The 26,760-nt window shown below is 47.4% G+C and overlaps 1 protein-coding gene across 1 annotated transcript in view; it reads left to right on the top strand.

Annotated features, from left to right (window-relative positions):
- Positions 1 to 11,771: 11,771 nt before the first annotated feature.
- Positions 11,772 to 26,760, top strand: part of SETD7 (SET domain containing 7, histone lysine methyltransferase) — a 102,186-nt gene continuing 87,197 nt past the window's right edge. The window contains exon 1 of the mRNA XM_082245884.1: positions 11,772 to 11,880. Coding sequence (XP_082102010.1) covers positions 11,841 to 11,880 — 40 coding nt within the window. The 5' untranslated portion in view covers positions 11,772 to 11,840. The remainder of the gene's footprint in view (positions 11,881 to 26,760) is intronic.

The raw sequence follows: 26,760 nt of genomic DNA, 5'->3' as shown, positions 1-26,760 counted from the left end.
CCTTACCCTTATCTGTCCGATTATCCCCCACTCTATTAGCTTTTAGGCGATCTCTGAAAACCCTCCTCTTCAGAGAAGCCTATCCTACCAACCCCTAACAAATGTACCTCCTTTTCTCCATCAACCCATCCCCCACAGTTATTGCCTTTTGTTTCACTTGACCCTCCCTTCTAGATTGTAAGCTCTAACGAGCAGGGCCCTCTAGTTCCTCCTGTTTTGAACTGTATTGTAACTGTATTGTCTTCCTTCACATTGTAAAGCGCTGCGCAAACTGTTGGCGCTATATAAATCCTGTATAATAATAATAATAATATCCCGGGAGGTGCCCGTACCATGGCACATGATTTGGCATTGCTGGAAGATTTGTTAAAAAAGTGGGAAATTCAGTTCAATGTTTCTAAATGTAAAATAATGCAAATAGGGAAAATGAATTCCTTGACAGAGTACAACATTGGAGGTACAGTGTTAGCCAGCACTACAGAGATAAAATATTTGGGGGTACCTATTTCAGATGATTGAAAAATGAGCAAACAGTGTGACCAGGCAATAGGGAAAGCAAATCGAAATCTAGGATGCATCACTAGAGGGATCACCAGCAAGAGGAAGTAGGTTCTGATTCCTCTATATCAGGGGTGGGGAACCTCCGGGTTGCGGGGCGCATGCGGCCCGCACGATCCTTCTGTCCGGCCCGCACAATTGTTGCGATCCGCCCCCCCCCCCCGTGCCGTTGTGTCAGAAGGAGCCGAGGGCTCCGTTCTGACACTGAATCTTTGAAAAGGGTGGACCCGAGGCGCAGAGCAGAGCCCGCCCATTTGTGTGACAATAGCGAATGAAAATTCGCTACTGTCTCACGGATCCTCCTCCTCCTTGGCCAATGTCATTGGCCGAGGAGGAGGCGGGACGCGGGAGGACTCGAAGAGACGCGGGGACTGAAGAGAGGAAGCCGCCACAACAGGTAAGTCAAGTTCACTGGGGTTTGGCACGCTGTTCACTCTGCATTGTGGTCAACTCCGCATTGAAATTGGGCACGCTGTGGTCACTCACTCCGCATTGAAATTGGGCACGCTGTGGTCACTCCACATTGAAAGGGGGCACGCTGTGGTCACTCCACATTCAAAGGGGGCACGCTGTGGTCACTCCACATTGAAAGGGGGCACGCTGTGGTCACTCCGCATTGAAAGGGGGCACGCTGTGGTCACTCCGCATTAAAAGGGGGCACGCTGTGGTCACTCCGCATTGAAAGGGGGCACGCTGTGGTCACTCCGCATTGAAAGGGGGCACGCTGTGGTCACTCACTCTGCATTGAAAGGGGGCACGCTATTGTCACTCACTCCGCATTGAAAGGGGGCACGCTGTTGTCACTCACTCCGCATTGAAAGGGGGCATGCTGTGGTCACTCACTCCGCATTGAAAGGGGGCACGCTGTTGTCACTCACTCCGAATTGAAAGGGGGCACGCTGTGGTCACCCCGCATTGAAAGGGGGCATGCTGTGGTCACTCCGCATTGAAAGGGGGCACGCTGTGGTCACTCCTCATTGAAAGGGGGCACGCTGTGGTCACTCACTCCGCATTGAAAGGGGGCACGCTGTGGTCACTCCGCATTGAAAGGGGGCATGCTGTGGTCACTCACTCCGCATTGAAAGGGGGCACGCTGTGGTCACCCCGCATTGAAAGGGGGCACGCTGTGGTCACTCCGCATTGAAAGGGGGCACGCTGTGGTCACTCCGCATTGAAAGGGGGCACGCTGTGGTCACTCACTCCGCATTGAAAGGGGGCACGCTGTGGTCACTCCGCATTGAAAGGGGGCATGCTGTGGTCACTCACTCCGCATTGAAAGGGGGCACGCTGTGGTCACCCCGCATTGAAAGGGGGCACGCTGTGGTCACTCCGCATTGAAAGGGGGCACGCTGTGGTCACTCCGCATTGAAAGGGGGCACGCTGTGGTCACTCACTCCGCATTGAAAGGGGGCATGCTGTGGTCACTCCACATTGAAAGGGGGCACGCTGTGGTCACTCCGCATTGAAAGGGGGCACGCTGTGGTCACTCCGCATTGAAAGGGGGCAAGCTGTGGTCACTCCGCATTGAAAGGGGGCACGCTGTGGTCACTCACTCCGCATTGAAAGGGGGCACGCTGTAGTCACTCCACATTGAAAGGGGGCACGCTGTGGTCACTCCGCATTGAAAGGGGGCACGCTGTGGTCACTCCGCATTGAAAGGGGGCACGCTGTGGTCAGTCCGCATTGAAAGGGGGGCACACTGTGGTCAGTCTGCATTGAAAGGGGGGCACGCTGTGGTCAGTCTGCACTGAAAAGGGGGCACGCTGTGGTCAGTCTGCATTGAAAGGGGGGCACGCTGTGGTCAGTCTGCATTGAAAGGGGGCACACTGTGGTCACTCTGCATTGAAAGGGGGCACACTATACCTTGATTACTGAAGGCCCCTTTCACACTTTTGTGACCTCAAAGTCACACAATTTTTTACAACGTTTTTTGCCGCAAAGCAATGCCCAGTGGCGTACCTAGAGCATTTGGCACCCGGGGCGGATCCTATATCTGGCAAGACTTTAAAATGTAAAAACACCCACAAAAAAATGTAATGTTTTCAAGAATATTTTTTGCACAAATTTCACAGCCCCCCATCACAGTGCCCCTTGCAGTCTGCCCTCCGTCTCTCTAATCACAGTTCCCCCTTTTGCACTCTCTGCCTCCCCTGCACAGTCCTACCTTCAGCATAGATAGATAGCTAATATTAGCAATGTGTTTAAGTTTGAGTAAGAGATTGGAGACTTGCTAAAGGAGATATTCAGAGACTACAGACATGACACAGGAGATGGTCAGAGACTGCAGACGTGATACAGGAGATGGTCAGAGACTACAGACATGACACAGGAGATGGTCAGAGACTGCAGACATGATACAGGAGATGGTCAGAGCCTGCAGACATGATACAGGAGATGGTCAGAGACTGCAGACATGATACAGTAGATGGTCAGAGACTACAGACATGATACAGGAGATGGTCAGAGACTGTAGACATGGTACAGGAGATGGTCAGAGACTGAGGACATGATACAGTAGATGGTCAGAGACTACAGACATGATACAGGAGATGGTCAGAGACTGCAGACATGATACAGGAGATGGTCAGAGACTGCAGACATGATACAGGAGATGGTCGGAGACTACAGACATGATACAGGAGATGGTCGGAGACTACAGACATGATACAGGAGATGCTCAGAGGCTGAGGACATGATAGAAGATAGAAGAGCACTAGGGGGGCCGGAGAGCACAGACGAAGCAGAGAGCACTGGAGGTGCTGAAGGGCACGGTGGGGGAACTGGAGAGAATTAAGAGAGGGTTTGGAAAGCATTGTAGGGGGGTTGGAAGGTGCAGGGGGTGGATTGCACTGGGGGGGACAGGGAGCACTTGGGGGGGCGAGCAGGGAAAACCAGGGGGGTGGAGAGCACTGGAGGGACAGGGAGCACTTAGGGGGGTGGGCAAGGAAAATCAGGGGGGTGGAGAGCACTGGGGGGACAGGGAACACTTGGGGGGCGAGCAGGGAAAATCAGGGGGGTGGAGAGCACTGGGGGGACAGGGAGCACTTAGGGGGGTGGGCAAGGAAAATCAGGGGGGTGGAGAGCACTGGGGGGGACGGGGAGCACTTAGGGGGGAGGGAGAAAGCACTGTGGGGAGTTGAAGAGCATGGGGGGGGGGCTAAAGAACAGGGGGGGTCTAGTGCACTGGGGGGAGAGGGGCTAAAAGCACTGAGGGAGGGATTAGGAGCACTGGAGGAGGTTAAGAACTTTGGGGGGCCAGCAAAAGAAGTTGTATAGGAGGGGGATGGGGCAGCTGCATATAGATGAATTGATCTTTCCCTATTCTTCCTGCAGGAGGGAGAGGAGGAGAATCAGTTATTCAGCAGGCAGCTGCAGGAAGAATAGAGAAAGATGAATTCCTCTATATGTAGCAGCCCCATCCCCCTCCTATCCAGCACACACTTTTGCAATGGGCACTCACCTTCTTCCCGCCGAGGCTCCGCCCCTTATTCCCGCCGCGGCTCCGCCCCCTTATTCCCGCCGTGGCTCCGCCCCCTTATTCCCGCCGTGGCTCCGCCCCCCACTAGCAGCACGGACTGAAGGAGCTGCCAGCCACTGCAGCTGCCTTCGCACTGCGGGATCTGTCTGACTCTGAACACACCGGGCAGGACACCGGCTGACACCCCCCAGTGAGTGGCACCCGGGGCGGGCCGCACCCCCGCCCCCCCCATTGGTACGCCACTGGCAATGCCTATTACATTTATGCATACATTTTGTACGGCCCCCAAATGATGTTACAAAAATCAAAATGGCCCTTGGTAGAAAAAAGGTTCCCCACCCCAGCTCTATATAGATCTTTAGTGAGACCTCATTTAGAATACTGTGTCCAGATCTGGAGACCTCACTTACAAAAAGATGTTGATAAGATAGAACAAATTCAGAGACGGGTAACAAAAATGGTAAAAGGTTTGGGGGATAAAACATATCGAGAGCGACCTTAGGAACCTAATATGTACAGTTTGGAGGAAAGAAAGGAAAGGGAAGACATGACTGAAACTGTTAAATTATCAAGGGGGTGAATAAGGTTCAGGAGGGCAGTTTTTTCAATATGAAACCAAAATCAAGAACAAGGGGACATGTTCCTTAAACTAACTTGAGGAAAGTTCAAAACTAAACTTAGAAAGTATTAGTTTACTGAAAGGGTAGTTGATGCTTGGAATAGACTTCTAGCAAAGGTAGTAAGACCGTCAACAGTAAATGGCTTCAAACATGCTTGGGTCAAACATAGATCTATTCTCAGACAAAAAAGTTAATGAAAGAAAAAGAATGTGCAGACTTGATGGACCCCTTGGTCTTTTTTCTGTCATCATTTTTTTATGAGAAAACAAACAGCTTGCCTGAGACTCTGAGAGCAGTTACAGTCCAGACAGCAACATTTGGTATCCATCTTTAAAGCGGAGTTCCAGGCACAAAAACTATATTTTTTTTTTGTGCCCCTTCGCTAGGTAGACCTAACCTGAAAAGGAATTGGATAGTTATTTTTTTTTTTTTTTTTGTTTACTCACCTTGTAATTGAAGATCGAAGATACTCACCTCAGAGTACTTCCTCCCTCGGAGCCGCGGCTCACCCCGTCACTTCCTGTCTGAACGTCATAGCTCCCAGGAATCAATGCGACGGCACCGGCCCCGCTCGTCATTTCCGGGCGACGCCGCATTCCCCTGCTAAACAGCTTCTGGGCATGCCCAGAAGCTGTTTAGGAATGCGGCGCCGCACCGGAAGTGACGAGAGGGGCCGGTGCAGGCACATTCTGGGACAAGAAGACGCGGAAGAAGACACAGAAGAGGACCGCGCCGGCTTCAGCTGCCCACAAGAGAGATGGAAATGCTGTGGAAGAAATTTTATAAGTAAGTATTTCTTCTAAAAGGTAAGTGCGAACCGGGACAGATCAGAGGCTAGCCATTGTGGAATGTGCTAGCCCTGACTGTCCCGGGGGTATGTTTAGTAAAAAATTACTTCTGTGCCCGGAACTCCGCTTTAAAGCACAAAATCCACAACTTCAGGCAAAAGGCACCCACCTCTCCAGCAACCATCCACAGGTCCACATTTTCCTCCAGCAGTTTCTTTAAGTCCAGCATCCTTCCAGTGCCAGGTGCATGCTGAGGCCCACTGTAGTACAACTCTTTTGTAGAACAGGCTGCCTCCTAGAACACAAAACAATGCAGCTCTGTATTTATTCATACACCAATAAATATATTTTTAAAGGAAAGCAGCAAATGTACCTAAATTTGACCTTTTTTTCAGCCTTGCGCAGTCCTTGTGCAGCAGAGCTCAGATAGGGAGAGGAAGATGCAGCAAAAAGAGCCAATCAGTTTATGTGTTCTCATGAAGCATGCTCATAGCAAGAGAAAGCAGAGTGACAGAGAGAAGAACTCATCACTGTGTTCTTCTTCACTGCCCAGTCTCATAGACTTTTGTGTGGTAATCATTCAACCCAGATCACCAAGTATGGTGGTAAAAAAGAAGTACTGCACGGGACAACTCCAGGATGAAGGTAAATATTGCAGCAAAAACTTTAAATGTAGTATTTTTTTAATTTATGATAGTTTTGCTTTAAAGCGAATCTGGTATTTACAGTATCTCACAAATTGAGAACACTCCGCAAAATTTTTGTAAATATTTTATTATATCTTTTCATGTGACAACACTGAAGAAATGACACTTTGCAACAATGTAAAGTAGTGAGTGTACAGCTTGTATAACAATGTAAATTTGCTGTCTACTCAAAATAACTCAACACACAGCCATTAATGTCTAAACTGCTGGCAACAAAAGTTGAGTACACCCCTAAGTGGAAATGTCCAAACTGGGCCCAAAGTGTCAATATTTTGTGTGGCCACCATTATTTTCCAGCACTGCCTTAACCCTCTTGGGCATGGAGTTCACCAGAGCTTCACAGGTTGCCACTGGAGTCCTCTTCCACTCCTCCATTATGACATCACGAAGCTGGTTGATGTTAGAGACCTTGCGCTCCTCCACAGTCTGTTTGAGGATGCCCCAGAGATGCTCATTAGGGTTTAGGTCTGGAGACATGCTTGGCCAGTCCATCACCTTTACACTCAGCTTCTTTAGCAAGTCAGTGGTCATCTTGGAGGTGTGTTTGGGGTCATTATCATGTTGGAATACTGCCCTGCGGCCCAGTCTCCAAAGGGAGGGGGATCATGTTCTGTTGCCATTCATGGTTCCCTCAATGAACTGTAGCTCCCCAGTGCCAGCAGCACTCATGCAGCCCCAGACCATGACACTCCCACCACCATGCTTGACTGTAGGCAAGACACACTTTTCTTTGTACTGCTCGCCTGGTTGCCGCCACACATGCTTGACACCATCTGAACCAAATAAGTTTATCTTGGATTCATCAGACCACAGACAATGGTTCCAGTAATCCATGTCCTTAGTCTGCTTGTCTTCAGCAAACTGATTGCAGGCTTTCTTATGCATCATGTTTAGAAGAGGCTTCCTTCTGGGACGACAGCCATGCAGACCAGTTTGATGCAGTGTGCGGTGTATGGTCTGAGCACTGACAGGTTGACCCCCCACCCCTTCAACCTCTGCAGCAATGCTGGCAGCGCTCATACGTCTATTTCCCAAAGACAACCTCTGGATATGACGCTGAACACGTGCACCCAACTTCTTTTGTCCACCATGGCGAGGCCTGTTCTGAGTGGAACCTGTCCTGCTAAACTGCTGTATAGTCTTGACCGCCATGCTGCAGCTCAGTTTTAGGGTCTTGGCAATCTTCTTATAGCCTAGGCCATCTTTATGTAGAACAACAATTCTTTTTTTTCAGATCCTCAGAGAGTTCTTTGCAATGAGGTGCCATGTTGAACTTCCAGTGACCAGTGTGAAAGAGTGAGAGTGATAACAACAAATTTACCACACCTGCTCCCCATTCACACCTGAGACCTTGTAACACTATTGAGTCACATGACACCATGGAGGGAAAATGGCTAATTGGGCCTCAGTTTGGACATATTCACTCAGGGGTGTACTCACTTTTGTTGCCAGTGGTTTAGACATTAACGGCTGTGTGTTGAGTTATTTTGAGGGGACAGCAAATTTACACTGTTATACAAGCTGTACACTCACTACTTTACATTGTAGCAAAATGTAATTTCTTCAGTGTTGTCACATGAAAAGGTATAATAAAATATTTGCAAAAATGTGAAGGGATTACTCACTTTTGTGAGATACTGTATGTGAGGGGCTCAAGAAAAGATTTTCCAAGTGGAGAAAAAAATTTTCTCTGGGTTTTCTCAGATTACGGTCTGGAGACTCAGAGGCTTCAACAAGATTTGGGTGGGAGAAGCCTCTACCCCTGTCCTCAGGTCTTATCTGACCAAGGCCCTAAGCCTTAAAGTGCTGCCTGCTGCCACCTGAACTGCCATGCCTCTACCTGCCACTTGAACTGGCTATGCCTCTGCCTGCCACCTGAACTGACCATGCCTATGCCTGCTACCTGAACTACTGCCAGAGCCAATACTTTGGCATATCTCTGCCTGCTGGCTGGACAGTTCCTGGACATTTCTGTTGGCTGTCTGGATCAATGCTTTTCCTGTGCTGGGACAGTATTCCTGCCTGCTAAAACCACAGGTAATCTTTTATTTTTTACCCTTTGCTCAGCAGAATGTATTTTGGGGAGTAATTCTTTGTATGTACATGCTATGTGTTAGAAGCCGGAAGGTGCTACTTGGATGTTGGGCCTATGTATGTGGCCATTCTGTGGCAAAGTCTCACACATGTGGTATCACCATACTCAGGAGTAGTAGAATGTATTTTAGGGTGTCATTCTTAGTATGTACATGCTATCTATGTGTTAGAAATATTTTAAAAAAAATGACAACTTTGTGTTATAAAATAAGTTTTCATTTTTTTTCCACATTTTCCAAAAACTTGTGGAAAAAATAACATGTTGAAAAGACTCACCATGCCTCGTAGCAGTGGCGGCCGGTGCGTTGGGGGTGCAGGGGCGCCACCCCCCCAAACCAATGCATGGAGCTCAATGGGTTTTTTTTTTTTTGCATCACCTGATTAGAGCCAGAGGCTCTAATAGGGCGATGCAAAGGGTGGACCCGGGGCGCAGAGCAGTGCGTCCCGAGCCCACCCATTATGTGACAACAGCGAATGAAAATTTGCTATTGTCACACGGATTCTCCTGCTGGCCAATCAGGGAGGGCGTCCAATACGCGCTTCCTGATTGGCCGCAAGGCAAACCCCATGCCATTGGCTGAGGAGGAGGCGGGAGCAAGAGGACTTGTGGAGACGCCGGGGGATTGAAGCCGCCGCCGGGACACTGGAGAGAAGGTGCCGTCGCAGCTGCTCCAGGGCTCCAGGTAAGTGCACTGGTCTCGGGGGGGAACACTGCATTGAAGGGGGCATGTACGCTGGTCACTGCATTCTAAGGGGGCATGCATGCTGGTCACTACATTCTAAGGGGGCATGTATGCTGGTCACTACATTCTAAGGGGGCATATACGCTGTACGCTGGTCACTGCATTCTAAGGTGGCATGTATGCTGGTCACTGCATTCTAAGGGGGCATGTACGCTGGTCACTGCATTCTAAGGGAGCATGTATGCTGGTCACTACATTTTAAGGGGGCATGTATGCTGGTCACTACATTCTAAGGGGGCATGTACGCTGATCACTGCATTCTAAGGGGGCATGTATGCTGGTCACTACATTCTAAGGGGGCATGTATGCTGGTCACTACATTGAAAGGTGGCATGTATGCTGGTCACTGCATTGAAAGGGGCATGTACGCTGGTCACTGCATTGAAAGGGGCATGTACGCTGGTCACTACATTGAAAGGGGGCATGTACGCTGGTCACTGCATTGAAAGGGGGCATGCTGGTCTCTCTGCATTGAAAGGGGGCACGCTGGTCTCTCTGCATTGAAAGGGGGCACACTATACCTTAATTACTGAAGGCCCCTTTCACACTTTTGCGACCTCAAAGTCACGCAATTTTTTACAGCGATTTTTGGCGCAAAGCAATGACTATTACATTTTTCTGTTTGCGCCCCCCCAAAAATGTTGAGCACCAGCCGCCACTGCCTCGTAGAATATACATTGGGGTGTTTTCTTTCCAAAATTGGGTAATTTTGTGGGTAATTCTATTGTCCTGGTGATCCAGGGCCTTTAAAAATGTGATAGGTATTTAGGAAATGAAATGTGTAATTTATGCCTTTAGAACGCCTGATGGTGCTACTTGGATGTTGGGCCTCTGTATGTGGCCAGGCTGTGGAAAAGTATCATACATGTGGTATCGCCATACTCAGGAGGAGTAGCAGAATATATTTTGGGGTGTAACTGCAAATTTATCTATGCCATGTGTAAGAAATAACTTGTTAATATGACAATTTTGTGGGAAAAAAGAATCTTCATTACCCAAACTATTGCGGGCAAACAATTGCAACCTCATAAAACTCACTATGCCTCTTACTAAATACCTTGGACTGTCATATTTACAAAAAGGGGTCATTTGGGGGGTATTTGTACTGTCCTGACATTTTAAGGCCTCAAGAAATGAAATAGGCCGTCAGTACATCAGGATTCATTAACCACTTTACCACTAGAGCATTTTGCTGTCTTACGTCTGAGCCACTTTTTGCGATTCGGCACTGTGCGACTTTAACTGACAATTGCGCGGTCGTGCGACGCCATACCCAAACGAAATTTACGTCCTTTTTTTCCCACAAACAGAGCTTTCTTTTGGTGGTATTTGATCACCTTTGCAATTTTTACTTTTTGCGCTATAAACAAAAAAGCGTAAATTTTGAAAAAACAACAATATTTTTCACATTTTTTTATATGAAATTCCCCCCCAAAAAAAAATGTAAAAATCAAAATTTTTTTAAATTTTTGGCCAATTTGTTTTCTGCTACATATGTTTGGTAAAAAAATTCACAATAAGCGTATTTTGATTGGTTTGCGCAAAAATTTATTGCGTTTACTAACAAAGGGAAAGATTTCTGTCATTTTTGGTGTTTTTTTTTAACGCGTAATGGCGGCGATCTGCGATTTTTTTTGCGGGACTGCGACATTGCGACGGACAGATCGGACCCTTGACTGACATTTTTGACACTTTTGGGGTACCAGTGACATTACTGCAGTGCTACATATATGCACTGTTACTGTAAAAATGACACTGGCAGGGAAGGGGTTAATTTTATTGGAGAGGGAGGGGTTAATGTATGTCTGGTGCTTACTGACGTGTGGGGGGGAGGTGACTGTGTGAGCCAGGGACAGATCGGAGTGTTCAGCTATGCTGAACACTCTGATCTGTCACTCCCTGTCACTTGGGAGATCCGCCCGCTTGTGTTTACACAGGCGGGCGGATCTCCACACTAGATCCCCGACGATCGGGGCAGAGCAGCGGCGATCGCCGCCGTTCCTCCCCTGGCCCAACTCCCGCTGTGACTGAATACAGCGGGAGCGAGCCTCCGGCGGCGCGCGAGCGCCGCCCACAAGGGGGAGTGTCTGACGACGTAGGTCTACGTCGTCAGACGATAACGAGCCACTTTGCCGCAGTAGTACTACGGTACTCAGTGGCAAAGTGGTTAATTTCCAATGATCCTTCGGCTAGCTTGTAGACTCTATAACTTTCACACAAACCTATTATTATACATCAGGTTTTTTTTTAACCAAAGACATGTAGCAGAATACATTCTGGCCTAAATTTATGACGAAATGTGATTTTATGGGATTTCTTTTGAAACAGAAAGTAGAAAATATTGTTTTTTTTTCAACATTTTCGCTCTTTTCCTGCTTATATCGCAAACCAAAAAAAAAAACCCAGTGGTAAATAAATACCGCCAAAAGAAAGCTCTATTTGTGTAAACGAAATGATACAAATTTCATTTGGGTACAGTGTAGCATGCCTGAGCAATTGTCATTCAAAGTGTGAGAGCCCTGAAAGCTGAAATCGGTCTGGGATGGAAGGGGGTGAAAGTGCCCAGTATTGAGGTGGTTAAAAAAAATGTCACCAAGTAAGATGCTCCAGTCCTCTGCAAACTTTGTAGAAGTGATGGAGATGGCTGATTATAGGAAATGACTGGACGCTGATGCCAGGCTGATGTCACCAGGACCAGATAAGACACTTGAAGTGACAGGTCCAGGGGAGATGCGTCGTATTTCCACTGGGGGCGCCAGTGTGCCGCTATACAGGAGGGGAGGGGGCGCTGCGAGTCACACGCTGGCTCAGTAAGTTGCTGCTTGTCAGCGGCGGAGGAAGAAGAAGAAGCCATGGAGAGCGATGATGAGAACGTGGAGGAGACGGTGGAAGGTGGGTGTCTGCATTCACCGGGGGAGCCCCAGAAATACAAGGCTTCCCCGGCAGAGGATGGTGTGCACCTCATCCTTGTATGGCTGGAGGGTGAGCCGGGGAAAGTGGGGCTCCAACCCAGGAAAGGGGGGGGGAGGGGAGAGCCATGTGTGCAGAACCCAGCCTGGGGCAACACTGCGACTCCTCAGCAGCATACATCCATAGGGAGCTGCATAATAAGTTCTGGGCTGGGGGGGACTGGTGACCAGGCTGGCCTAGTACTACAAGGAACACCCCCCCCGTGTGCTACTACAGTACCACCTCCCCCCCCCCCAGTGTGCTACTAAACTAGCACCTCACCCCCCCCCCCAGTGTGCTACTACACTACCACCCCCCCCCCTCCCCAGTGTGGTGCTACTACACTACCACCCCCCCCAGTGTGCTGCTACACTACCCCCCCCCCAGTGTGCTACTACACTACCACCCCCCCCAGTGTGCTACTACACTAGCACCCCCCCAGTGTGCTACTACGCTAGCACCTTCCCCCCCCCCAGTGTGCTACTACACTAGCACCTTCCCCCCCCAGTGTGCTACTACACTAGCACCTTCCCCCCCCAGTGTGCTACTACACTAGCACCTCCCCCCAGTGTGCTACTACACTACCTCCCCCCCTCAGTATGCTACTACACTACCTCCCCCCCCCCTCAGTATGCTACTACACTACCTCCCCCCCCTCAGTATGCTACTACACTACCCCCCCCCCTCAGTATGCTACTACACTACACTACCTCCCCCCCCCTCAGTATGCTACTACACTACCTCCCCCCCCCCTCAGTATGCTACTACACTACCTCCCCCCCCCTCAGTATGCTACTACACTACCTCCCCCCCCCTCAGTATGCTACTACACTACCTCCCCCCCCCCCCCTCAGTATGCTACTACACAACCCCCCCCCTCAGTATGCTACTACACTACCTCCCCCCCCCCTCAGTATGCTACTACACTACCCCCCCCAGTATGCTACTACACTACACTACCTCCCCCCCCCCCTCAGTATGCTACTACACTACCTCCCCCCCCCTCAGTATGCTACTACACTACCTCCCCCCCCCTCAGTATGCTACTACACTACCCCCCCCCCTCAGTATGCTACTACACTACCTCCCCCCCCCCTCAGTATGCTACTACACTACCCCCCCCCCCTCAGTATGCTACTACACAACCCCCCCCCCCCTCAGTATGCTACTACACTACCTCCCCCCCCCCCCCTCAGTATGCTACTACACTACCTCCCCCCCCCCCTCAGTATGCTACTACACTACCTCCCCCCCCCCTCAGTATGCTACTACACTACCCCCCCCCCTCAGTATGCTACTACACTACCTCCCCCCCCCCCCCAGTATGCTACTACACTACCCCCCAGCATGCCAGGCTCTCTACCCCTCTTAGTACACAGCATGGTTCCTATTCTGCTCCCACTTCTGCAGCGGATTGCATCTTGTTCTGTTAGGCAGCAGGAAAGCGCTTCACTGGTCCTGGGATTTGATAATCTCCTATCCGTACCTCTGTGTGCTGCACAACAAAAATAATAATAGTGTGTACCAGGCTTTAGTTGAGTATATGTGACTTCAGAACATAAGTGAGGGAACACTGATGAGGCTGGGCTCACATGCAGTTTGCAGTCCGGAGTTAGGTGCGTTTCTGTTCACCGGTTCAGGTGAAAATCTAGTCTAATCTAATCTGAACCGGACCCAAAACCGCACCGCGGCCGTCTGACATGTGTGAACCAGCTCCATTGAGAGTCGGTCACATTCACATGTTATGTGAATTGGATGCCGGTCCTCAAATTTGAAAAGTTGAAATACACTTTCAAGCTTCTCATGCTGTGCTTTGGTAACCTTGCATTGTTAATGATGATGTCATCATAGAGCATGGTGTGATGGCTGGGGTTTTTTTCCACATGTTCATCTTCTAATATATACATTTATGTGTATATATACAGATTCATTCCAGGTAAGGCTCCTTTCACACTTGTGCCACTTGTGCTGTGGCTTGGGACTGCAAAGTTGCATGACAAGTCGTACCCCATGATTTCCAATGAGTGCTATTCATCTCTGTGCAACTTCAAAGTAATCCCTGAACTACTTTGGTGCGACTTGAGGTCCATAGATCTCAAGATTACACAGGCACAGTCATCTGCTGACATCCGCAATCCCATAGACATACATTATGTCCGTTTTTCATCCGCAAACAGATGGATGAAAAACAGACATACGGAACGGACCCTCCAAAAGTTCATCTGTGTCTGTTTAAAAAAAAAAAGTCACTGAGTGGATGAAAAAACTGATCCGATCAGATCCGCCTGTCAGTTTTTTAGGTAGATCTGATCGGATCCTCCATGCAGCTCTATGGGGCAGCGGATGTCAGCGGTGACATGTCCGCTGACACCCACTGCCATCCGTATCCGATCCTGTCCGTGAAATCCGGACGGATGGAAACCCTATTTTCCCTAAAACGTCTTTCAGGACAGCACCTTAGAGAGATGGCTCCTCCCTCTCCTCATCAGGAAACACCCCATCCACCAGATTTTAAAAGGAGGCTTCTCCCACCATTCATCAGTTTTTGTGTTTCCTCCGGCCGAGGAACACCTCTGTGGGGAGCTGGGCTCTTAAGGTGCTATCCTGAGAGACCGGGCTTCCTACGTCCACCTACCCTTTTTTGGAGACGATTGCTTCTCCCATTCACGCGACCGACTGCAGTGCATGGGCTCCTTCTTCCTCTTCAGTGCTCTAGGCTGAGTCAAGACCCCGCAGAGCACAGCCCTGGGAAGGCATCTTGGAGGAGCGGAACGATTTTTCTTAGGTTTCCGCCGCCTTTTTTTTTCAAATTTGCCGCCATTTCTCCGGATCGAGTGACGCTCGTCCGGACCGGAAGTGAGGTTCCGGAAAGGGCAGCGTTCTGCAGGGGGCGTATGGCGTCATTTCCGCCGGACGCAGAGGAAGAAGGGAGGAGCAAGCTGGTGCCTTATTCCGGATCCGGTCCAGTGCAGGTGCGCTTTGGTCTCCGGAACCGGTACCGAAGCCACGGGTGATACCGCTGCCAAGCGATGGAAGCTTCTTCAGCGAGTGGGACAGGCACAGGCACCAGTAAGGCCCAGGTAAGGGGTATCTTTATATGGCCTATCTTACTGTGGGGTCTCTCTCCATCCCTTTTATCTTTCCCCCCGGTGGCTGGGGGCCTGTCAGGGCACATGGGACTTCCCTTTAAATGTCTTTCTGTGCACCTTTGGTGGCCCTGAGAATCAGGCTGACTTTTAAGAAGCATGTGTATGTTTTCCCATTCATGTCTTCCAGGCTAAAAGCTCTGAAACTGTTTTCAAGAGAAAGTGTCCTTCATGCAAAGCAAAGTTGTCGGAAAGTTGGAAAAAGACACTTTGCCAGGGATGTATTGATGCTCTAGTAAAGGAAGAAGCATCTACAGTTTGTGGCGATTTAGTCGCATCTGTAAGGAAGGAATTGGATGCTACCATCCAATCTTTTCGGTCATCCCTACAGGACCCTGCCCTGAGTCAGCCATCAGCCTCACTGTCCTCTCAGGGTTCACAATTGCTTCCTTCGGTGGGGACAGAAGGGGTTCCTTCCACCCAAGGAGATAATTCCCCCTCACATTCCAAGGAGGATTCAGAGGAAGAAGAGGAGGGAGGGGCACACAGGCCCACTAAATACAAACTATCCTTAGAGCAAGTGGATGGTCTCCTGAGGGCAGTTTACATCACCCTGGGTCTAGAGGAGGAAAAGAAGGAACTGTCCCTACATGACAAAATGTATGCAGGCTTGGAAGAGCCTAAGGGCCGTATCTTCCCAGTGCATCAGACCATCTCAGATGCAATAAAACATGAGTGGTCTGATCCGGAAAAGAAAACCTTCTTCCCTAAAGCCTTTAAAAGGCGATTTCCTTTTGATGAGGACCCAGGAGCTCCCTGGAATAAGATGCCAAAGATTGATGCAGCCTTCTCCCAGGTTTCTAGGTCAACAGACCTAGCATTTGAAGACATGGGAATACTGAGGGATCCCATGGATAAGAAGATGGACCAGCAACTTAAGAGATCCTGGCAATCCATCATGGGGAGTCTGAAACCTGCCATGGCAGTAACCTGTGTGTCCAGGAATTTGGAATACTGGCTTAGCCAGCTAAAAGCACACATCACAGCAGACTCACCTAAACGGGAAATTTTGGATTCCTTTTCCACGCTCTCCACGGCCATAGCCTTCATTGCTGACGCTTCAGCAGAGTCAGTGAAGATGACAGCAAGATCTGCAGCTTTATCCAACTCAGCCAGAAGGGCTCTTTGGTTAAAGACATGGCCTGGAGATACAGCTTCTAAAAATAAGCTGTGTGGACTTCCTTTTCAAGGGGATCTACTATTCAGGCCTGGGCTAGACTCTGTTCTAGATAGAACAGCAGACAAAAAGAAGTCTTTTCCTGTGAAGAAGAAACAGGCAGCAAAGAAGCTTTTTCGACCTCAAAAAGCTCAGCAAAATAGCAGACCCCAGGAGAAGAGAAGAAACTGGTCGACACAAAAACCCAAAGGGAAAGGAGGTGTTCTCTTCCATCCTCCTGTGTCAACCAACAAAACACAATGACAAGACATTGCCGGTGGGAGGAAGATTGAGGGAATTCCTCCCCTATTGGGCAGCCATAACAGAAAATCAATACATTCTGGGTATGCTGTCCCAAGGCTACAACATAGAGTTTTCAGAGACGCCACCCGAAAGGTTCTTTGTCACAAACCTCCCAAGAGGTGCAGAAAAAGCCCTGGCTATGATGGACCTGTTAAAGGGCCTGAGGCGACAGGGAGTTGTCTGTCCAGTTCCAGTGGAGGAACAACATCAGGGATTTTATTCCCACATAATTTTGATAAAGAAACCATCGGGGGATTTTCGTCTTATACTGAATCTGAAACCATTAAACAGGTCAGTTCTGTACAAAAAGTTTCGAATGGACTCAATTCTTACAGTCAGAACCCTGTTAACAAAAGGATGCTTCATGGCATCAATCGACTTAAGGGATGCTTACCTACATATCCCTATTGCCCCTCACTCACAGAGATTCCTAAGGTTGGCAGTAAATCTGGGAAAGGAAATGCTCCATATCCAATTCAAAGCACTCCCTTTCGGGCTATCATCCTCCCCTCGTATTTTTACGAAGGTAATGGCAGAGTGTCTAGCTCCCCTCCGCCTTCAGGGAATCTCTGTGGTGCCTTACCTGGACGACCTGCTTTTCTTTGCCCCGTCAAAGGAAAAACTTCAAGAGGACCTGCACAAGGCAAGAGGTCATCTAGAAGCTCTGGGATGGATAGTGAACATCAAGAAATCGAATCTCACACCGGCTCAGCGGGTTCAGTTCCTAGGGTTTCAGTTATGCTCTGTGGAACAAAGAATCTTCCTACCAGAAGACAAACAGGTCAAAATACAGAATTTGGTAGCAAGGCTACAAACAAATCAGTGGTGGTCGATCAGAGAGATCATGTCAGTCCTTGGAAACCTGACTGCATCAATTCCAGCTGTCCAATGGGCAAGGCTGCATTTTCGACCACTCCAATATTTCCTCCTCAGAATCTGGGATCACAATCCAGAGACTTTGGACTTAAAGGTAAAAATCCCCACCAAGGTCAAGAGGTCCCTTTGGTGGTGGAGAAATCGGATAACCTTGTCTCAGGGTTTGGCCTGGTCCTTCCCGGCAGACCAGAGGTTAACAACGGATGCCAGCAGGTGGGGGTGGGGAGCCCACTGGAACCAAAACCTGGCACAGGGGGTTTGGTCTCAGACCGAGACAAGAAAATCCTCAAATTGGAAGGAATTAAAGGCAGTCGGCCTAGCCCTAACTGCCTTCTCTCAAAATCTTCAGGGGACTCATGTTCAAGTCCTTTCAGACAACGCCACTACAGTGGCATATCTAAACAAGCAAGGGGGCACAAGAAGCAAAACCCTACAGCTTTTGGCAACGGAAATTCTGCAATGGGCGGAAAGGCAGTTACTTTCCTTGTCAGCAATCCACCTAAAAGGTACACTAAACAGTGTGGCGGATTATTTAAGCAGGCAGAAGATCCGAGAAGCAGAATGGAGCTTGAACCCAGAAGTCTTCATGTTGATAACCAAGACTTGGGGAAAGCCAGAGGTGGATCTGTTTGCAACGAAAGAAAACGCAAAACTTCCACTTTACTTCTCACTCCACAGAAACGACAACTCTCTGGGAGTAGATTCCCTGGCACATCCCTGGAGGTTCAGGTTGGGGTATGCCTTCCCCCCCTTCCAGCTCATTCCGTTGGTATTAAGAAAAATCCAAATGGAAAGAGCCTCAGTGATCCTGATCACACCTTATTGGCCCAAAAGGGTTTGGTTTTCGACTGTCCTTCAACTATCAGTCAAACCTGCTTTTCAGCTCCCTCTTCGTCAAGACCTACTGCTTCAAGGTCCAGTCTATCATCCAGAAGTGGAAAAGCTAAAGCTCACCGCCTGGTATCTGAGGAGCAACTGCTGAAAAGGAAAGGATTTTCAGACGCATTAATTGCTACTCTACTTTCCAGTAGGAAAAAAGTCACAAGGAATATATATGCAAAAGTTTGGAAGACATATAATACCTGGTGTGAATCGAAAGATCAAAAATTGAACAGTATTACTTCAATTTTGGAGTTCCTACAGGAGGGCGCAGGAAAAGGTTTGGCAGTAAGTACCCTCAAGGTACAAGTTACAGCCCTCGGGGTATTCTTGGAAAGGCCCATTTCTTCAGAATCTTTAATCATCAGATTCTTCAGGGCCCTTACCCGCTCCAGACCAGTGCCTGTCAGAAGCTTCCCCAAATGGGATTTGTCGGTGGTCCTTCAGGCCTTCACAAAGGAACCTTTTGAACCACTAGAAACGGTTACACTAAAAAACCTTACCCTCAAGACGGTCTTCTTGGTGGCAATAACATCAGCAAGAAGAATCAGTGAATTACATGCTTTATCAGCTATCGAAACTTTCTTGTCCATATATCCAGACAGGATAATTCTCAAGACGGATCCAGGGTTTCTCCCAAAAGTAGCTTCAACGAGAAACCGCTCACAAGAAATTGTGTTACCTACCTTCTGCCCTAATCCATCAGGAGATAAGGAAGAAAGCTTTCACTACCTAGATGTAAGAAGGGTTCTTATACACTACTTGGAGGTTACTAAAGAGTTTAGATCATCAAACTCTCTTTTTTTTTTTTTTCTCTGGCAACAAAAAAGGTCGCCAGGCATCAAAAGGATCAATAGCCAGATGGCTCAGATCCGCTATTTCAGAGGCTTACTCCCAAATGAAATTGTCTCCCCCACAGGGGATCAGAGCTCACTCTACTAGAGCGTTAGCCACTACATGGGCAGAGAAAGCTGGTGCCACTCCAGATCAGATCTGCAAAGCGGCTACGTGGTCAAGCTACTTTACATTTGCAAGACACTATAGGTTGGACCTTTTGGCAGCTGAAGATCAGGCTTTTGGCAGAAAGGTCCTGCAAGCTGTGGTCCCTCCCTAAATTGAGTAAGTCTCGATAATCCTCTCTAAGGTGCTGTCCTGAAAGACGTTTTAGGGAAAATTCAAGTTAGACTTACCGGTAACTTGTTTTCCAATAGTCTTTCAGGACAGCAGGAGGATCCCGCCCTATTGTATAAAATGTATTGCTGTGATTAACCATATCTGTTTATGTGTTCCAGCATGGGCCGGAGGTACTCTTCTACAAACTGATGAATGGTGGGAGAAGCCTCCTTTTAAAATCTGGTGGATGGGGTGTTTCCTGATGAGGAGAGGGAGGAGCCATCTCTCTAAGGTGCTGTCCTGAAAGACTATTGGAAAACAAGTTACCGGTAAGTCTAATTTGAATTTTTCCATCCGTTCAGGGATCGGATGAGAGCGGACAGGCGGTCCACTCTCATCCGATCCCCCATAGAGAGCAGCGGGAGCTGTGACACCTCCCTCTCTGCACTGCAAGCGGAGATGGAGCTGTCATCCGCCGGCTCAGCGGGGATCGGTGGATCAATCCCCGCTGAGCAGCACAGATTCGCCTACGGAGGCGGACCGTGTGAAAGAGCCCTAAATCGGTCACTTGGATAAATTCAGCAAGACATGATGTGAAGACACTGACTGACAGGTGTAGCACGGTAACATGTGGAAATCGTCTCATCGCGTTTGACACTTTGTGTTCTTTCTGTGATCAGGTCATAGAGGTTCTGGAAAAATGATCAGACAGTAAAGCCTCGTACACGTGATCAGATTATCGAACAATCTGTCGTCCGTTTTTTGTTGCATGCTAGTCTCCTATCGAAAGTGAAGAGGTTACTTTCATATGAAAATTCCCGTACGACAGAATTCAATCTCAGAAGTGATGTCATGTGTTGAATTGTTTATTATGTGTTCTTTCGTTTCTGAGCATGTCTAGTCTCACTCTTACAATTTATTTCGGACAATAACTGTACTAATTAAACGGGAATCGGACGTTGTGTTGATGTACGATAAAAATTTTATAGCCTGCACATCAGTTTTTGTCGTCCGAAAATCCGTAATCGGCTGTTGAAAGCACTATACTAACAATCCGAAAATTGGCAGATCGTTCGGACGAAATTTTATTTCCGATTTTTCATATCGTGTGTACGAGCCTTAATTCACAACCACTTCATCCAATATGTACACAAAAGGCTCATTTACAGCAGGGCACAGAATAGTGGTGGCATGTGGGAAGCCTCAGCAACCAATCAGTTTTCAGTTTACTGTAGTCACATCAGTGAATGAATTATTAACCACTTTAATACTGGAAGGATTTGCCCCCTTAATGACCAGGCCATTTTTTTCAACTTGGCACTGCGTGACTTTAACTGACAATTGCGTGGTCATGCGACGCTGTACCCAAACAAAATGTATGTCTTTTTTTTTTTTTCCCACAAATAGTGCTTTCTTTTGGTGGTATTTGATCACCTGTGCGATCTTTTTTTTTTTTTTTTTGCGCTATACACAAAAAAAGAGCGATTATTTTTCACATTCTGATTCATTTTTTATATTCAAACCTGTTTATTATTCCCAGGAAGGAAGGCAAGGCCCCACCCATTCTGGATCTCAAGGATTTGAACCGCTTTGTGCGGGTTCAGAAATTTTGAACGGAGTCTATTCGCATGGTCGTGGCATCCTTTCATCAAGGGGATTTTCTGGCCTCTATCGATATCAAGGATGCTTACCTTCATGTTCCAATATATGTCGGGCATCAGCGTTTCCTTCGCTTTGTCGTGAGCGGTGAGCACTATCAATTCGTGGCATTACCCTTTGGTCTTGCCCTCTCTCCTCGGTTGTTGACAAGTGTTGACCCCAGTGTTGGCTTTACTGAGGCAGAAGGGGATTGCGGTGCTGGGGTACCTAGACGATCATCTTCTGCGAGCAGAATCTCCGAATGCCCTGAAAGACAATCTGGACATTTCGGTGCAAACTTTGCAAGAGTTCGGATGGAAACTGAATTTCCAAAAAGCTGTTGTGGTTCAGTCCAAAAAACTGGACTATCTGGACCTGACCCTGGACATGACCTTAGCCCGGTTGTTTCTTCTGGAGGTTAAACTCAAGAAGTTGGAGGATGTGACAAGGCTCATGTTGTCCAAAGTGCTGGGCCTGATGGTCCATTTGCTCAGTTCGATACCAAATGGAACAGGAATCCACAGGCTCTAGACAATCTGATCCTGTTGAGTTGGAGTACGAGGGGATCCCTGATCTGGTGGCTCCGCTCTCCGGCCCTTCGACAGGGAAGAGCCTTTCTCCCCCTGTACTAGATGATGGTCACAACGGATGCCAGCCTCTCCAGATGGGGAGGTGCCTTTGGTACGGCTCCGGCTTAGGGGGTTTGGGAGAAGTCCCAGTCTGGCGATCAATATCCTGGAAATTGGGGCTATCAGGGTTTGCCTAATTCATTGAATGGATCATCTGCAGGGGTGCCTGTTGAGGATTCAGCCGGACAATGCCACGGCCGTGGCATACGTCAGTCATCAAGGGCTGACATTCTAAGATGGGCAGAACGCTTTGTTCCAGACATCTCTGCCGTGCATATTCCAGAGGTGGAAAATTGGTAGGCGGACTACCTCAGTTTGCAGAAGTCGGATCAGTGAGAATGGTCTCTCCACCAGCAGGAGGTGTTTCATCAACTGTACCTCACTTCCGATGTGGACCTGTTGGCCTATCGTCTCAATAGGAAGGTGCAGGGGTGCGTAGCAAGGTCCCGGAATCCTCTGGCCGAAGCCACAGACGCTCATGTAGCTCCTTGGAGCCAATATCATTCAATGTATGCATTTCCTCCACTGAGACTTCTGCAAAGGATCGAGGCAGAAGGGATCCTGGTCATTACAGTGGCCCTGGACTGGCTCCTTCTCAGAGAAGATCTGTTAACTCAAGGACCGATCTTCCATCCTGCTTTACAGTAGCTGGCTTTGATGAGGTGGCTATTGAAAGCCAGGTGTTGAAGCATAGATTGGTGTCTGAATCGGTGATTCCTATGTTGTTAAAAGCTAGAAAATCTACTTCTAGGAAGATTTATCATTGAGTCTGGAGTGTGTACATTACTTGGTGTGAGTCTCGGGGGGGGGGGGGGGGGGGTTCCTTCTTGGTGTCTCGTGTCTTGGAGTTTCTCCAAAGAGGTGTAGATCAGCGTTTGGCCTTGGGTACCATCAAAGGTCAGATATCAGCCCTGGCGATTTTTTTTTTTTTTTTTTTTTTTTTTTTTTTTTTTTTTCCCCCTTCAATGCCCATTTGGCCACTAATTCCTTTGTTCAGGGGGTCTGCCACCTGGCTCCCCCTGTGAGGTCTCTGTTGCCTCCGTGGGACCTCAATTTTGTGCGATCAGTTCTTCAGAAACCGCCATTTGAAAATATTTGTGAGATTCCTCTGCTCACTTTGACACAAGGTAGCTTTCTTGGTGGCTATTACTTCTGCACGCAGGATGTCAGGGCTGGCTGCATTGTCTGGTCGTTCACCTTACCTGGCAGTTCAGTGACAAGGTGGTGCTTCGTACCTGTCAGTCGTTCCTTCCTAAAGTCGTCTCTGGTTTCCATTTAAATGAAGACATTGTACTGCCTTTTCTGTGTCATGCCTTAGCATCCAAAAGCGATTGCCTTACATTCTTTGGATGTGGTTCGGGCAATCAGGGTGTACCTTGCGGCGACTGAGTCGTTCCAGAAATCGGATTCTGTTTGTCCTTACAGATGTACCCCGTAAGGGTATGGTCGCGTCTGCTGCGACTATTTCCAGATGGATTAGACATAGGCGGTGCAGGCCTATTCCATTAAGGGTCAGGATCCTCCTTTCCCTGTTATGGTGCATTCTACGCGGTTGCTCATTGCCTCCTGGTCGGGCATCGGAGATGCAGGTATGCAAGGCGGCCACATGGTCGTCTGTGCACACTTTCACAAAATTTTATAAGGTGGATGTGTTGGCATCTGCTAATGCTTCTTTTGGCTGCAAGGGTTTGTAAGCCACTGTTGGAAAGGTTTAGTCCTCTTTGAGGGTGTATTTGTTTTTTTTGAGCTCCAGTTGTTCCTGGTTGAGCTCTTGCGTTATTTGGAAGTAACAAAGAATTTTAGGAGTTCCGATTCTTTCTTTTTTTTGTTTTGTATGCTAGAGTCAACAAGTGTCAAAGCCACCAAGGGGTTTACAGCCAGATGGCTAAGGTTGGCTATCGTGGAAGCTTATGTTTAGTCTGGACTGGTTCCTCCGTTGGGGATTTGCGTTCTTAGTCCGCGATAGCTCTTGCAGCCAATTAGAAAGGAGGTGGTGCTACCCCAGAACAAATCTTCAAGGGGCAACATGGTCAAGCCTTAACCACCTTTGTCATTTTAGACCTAGATTTATAAGCTGGGGATTAATCCTTTGGTTAGAGGTGCACCGAATGGAAATTCTGGATGCTTTTTGGTGAAAACTGAAAAAAAAAAAAAAAAATATATATATATATATATATATATATATATATATATATATATATATATATATATATATATATATATATATATATATATATATATATATATATATATATAATATATATATTGTATTATGACTTTTTATTTCATATCATGAATGTAAATGAATATGAATTTGTCGGCTATTATCAGCACCTTTTTTTATTTTAGCGCAAAAAAAAGCTCAAGATAAATGCATCCCTTTAAATTCTATGTATGTCTGTTGTGGTGGTAAAAAAAAAAAACCACACCTCCCTGTTTTGAAATGCATTAAAAACGTAGCAATAACTCACCTGTTACATTTTTAAATGCGTTTTGTGAGTGACATGACCTATGAAAAACAAACCATGAGATGAGCACAGAAAAAGCGTGTTGTGTGTGTTTGCTTTTTTTTTTTTTTTTTTTTTTTTTTTTTTTTTCCAAAATGCCGAAAACACAATTTTCGGCTGATGTGTTTCGGCTGTATCTCTACCTTACTAGTAACTTGTTTTCCAGTAGTCTTTCAGGGCAGCAGCATTTGCCCACCCTTCTGCTGTATATACTATGTTTTGTTTATGTGTTCCAGCTGGGTTGGAGGCATTCTGCCACAATGGAGGACCTGTGAGAAGGAGCCTCCATTTAAAGTTGGGAGTAGAAGTGTTTCCTGTGATTGGGGAGGAGAAGCTACGAACATTACCAGGAAGTCTAACTTTTTCACACCATATTGCTGTTTTTAGTTGAGTTTCGGTGCATTGTGTAAAAATGCAGACATGCTGCATTTTTATGTAGCACACCATACATCACTGCATAAAGTTGAATGAAGTTTCATTTTGTGACGCCCAGGTTAAAAAAAAAAAAAAAAAAAGGGAGGGGGGGGGGGGGGAGTATTGTAACAACCTATCGCACCACCCTCACACAATGTACACCAGCATGCATGCGTTTTAGTTAAGCTGGCTGCTGTGATCCAGGTACTTGTGTCAGCTGCTTTGGGCTGCCTTTGGTTGCTGGTACTGAAATGCAACTGTGGCAGGTTATATTATATAGTGAATACAATCAGCGCAAATCAAACAGTGAAATGAATAAATTAATCAAATAAATGAGTCGATCAATCTGGCTGCAATCACTAGTGTGTGTGTGTGTGTGTTTACTCCACAAATGCAGTCTGTATACCAAAAAATTGTAGCGCCAGAAAATAATCAAGATAATAGATGTAAATCAATAAACTGAAGTACAATATAAAACTTCTATGCAGTGAATGTGAAAAATTAAAGTGCTTAGTGCATCTGCTAGAAAAATTACTAATAAAAACAAGCCAAATAAATCAGGATATAAATATGTGAAAAAAAGTCCACAATGTGATCCAAATGTGAAAAAGGAAACTTAAAGTGCTCCGTGCTTCTCCTTTTACTCGTGATGCCAAGCCTCTCGCTTCACATTAAGACCCCTGTTCCCAGTGGGTCATAATCAGCTGTCCCTCCTGGGGATAATATAATAGCAGTATGGTGTAATGGACTCCACAGGTATTCAGTCTAATAGCATGGATAGGCCTCATACACCGACCTCCGTGCTTAGCAGATCAAGATCAGCTGTTCATCCTCTAGGGATAATAGTGGTATGGCAGGTCTGGAGACAGTCATGGGCTGGATCAGGTATCCCATCCCTTCCAAATTTCCTCAAATTACAAAAAGAATGGGATCTAGTGCTCTGTCTGATCAAATACTTTACTAACAAAATAAAGATGTTACTCACAATGAGGGCACATCAGCTGTCTTGATTATCTGATTATTTATTTTATCTGGCGCTACACTTTTTTGGTATACAGGTGGCAGGTCATATGACCTCCTAAAAAAGGAGAGGGAGGGGCTACTGACTGTCTCTTTTGGCTGTGGTGTGGTTGTGCCTGCAAAGTGTGCCCAGAGCGGTTAATAGGCGCTTTATGCAGTTTATTCTATAAGGTTATTGGTATTATTCTGTCATAGGTCCACTTTAACCCCTTCCCGGCCACGCTATAGCCAAAGGGTAGCTACAGTGCAGCTCTCTAGTTCTGAGAGGGTGTCCATGGACTTTCTCCCAGAACTGCGCCTCGAGCATGCACCTGGGAGAATTCTGTGACCGTTTTTTTTCGACACAGCTGATTATAGATAGCAGTAAAGGGCCAATCACAGTGGCCCTTAAGCATGTGATCAGCCATGTCCAATCACAGTTAGTCACATTGTAAATAGCCTTGCTGGTTATCGCTATTCCCTTCCTCACACGCTCTCTATGAGTGTTTTTTTTTTTTTTTTTTTTCAATTGGCAGAAATTAAACCCTGTGGTGATTTAAACACCACCAAAAAAAAGGTCTTATCTGTCTCATAAAAGTGATAAAATATTTGTTTGGGTACAGTGTTGCATTTCAGCTGGCCTGGGCAGGGAGTGGGTGAAAGTGTCCTTTATTGAAGTGGTTAACAATAAATTTGTAAGTTTTCATAGCCAGGAGCTAGAGCTGCACGATTCTCGATAAAATGAGATTCAGAATTTTTTTATCTTAGAATAAGGATTACAATTCTCTGGGTAATATCATCTTTTACATTATACAAAAAAATTGGGCTGACTTTACTGTTTAGTTTTTTTTTTAATTCATTAACCATCTCCCACCCGGGCCATAGTACATATACGGCCGGGTCGGAGTCTCGTCCTTCTGAATGGAACATGCAGCGGCGCGATCTCGATGTGCCTGTGTCCCTAGGACACAGAGCAACATCACTCGGTAGGAGGGCCCTGTGATTGGCCCTCCTGATCACATGACGGCTGTGACCAATCACAGCCGTCATGTAATGTCAATAGAGCCGTTGTAACGGCTTCGATCTCTTCTCCTCCTGACAGATCCTGTCAGTGTGAGGAGAAGGAGAGGATCAATTCTACAGCCAGGGTGATCAGTGTGTAT

Source organism: Pelophylax lessonae (genome assembly GCF_965119305.1).
Source record: "Pelophylax lessonae genome assembly, chromosome: 1".
NCBI lineage: Eukaryota > Metazoa > Chordata > Amphibia > Anura > Ranidae > Pelophylax > Pelophylax lessonae.
This window is presented reverse-complemented; position numbering and strand designations above follow the sequence as displayed.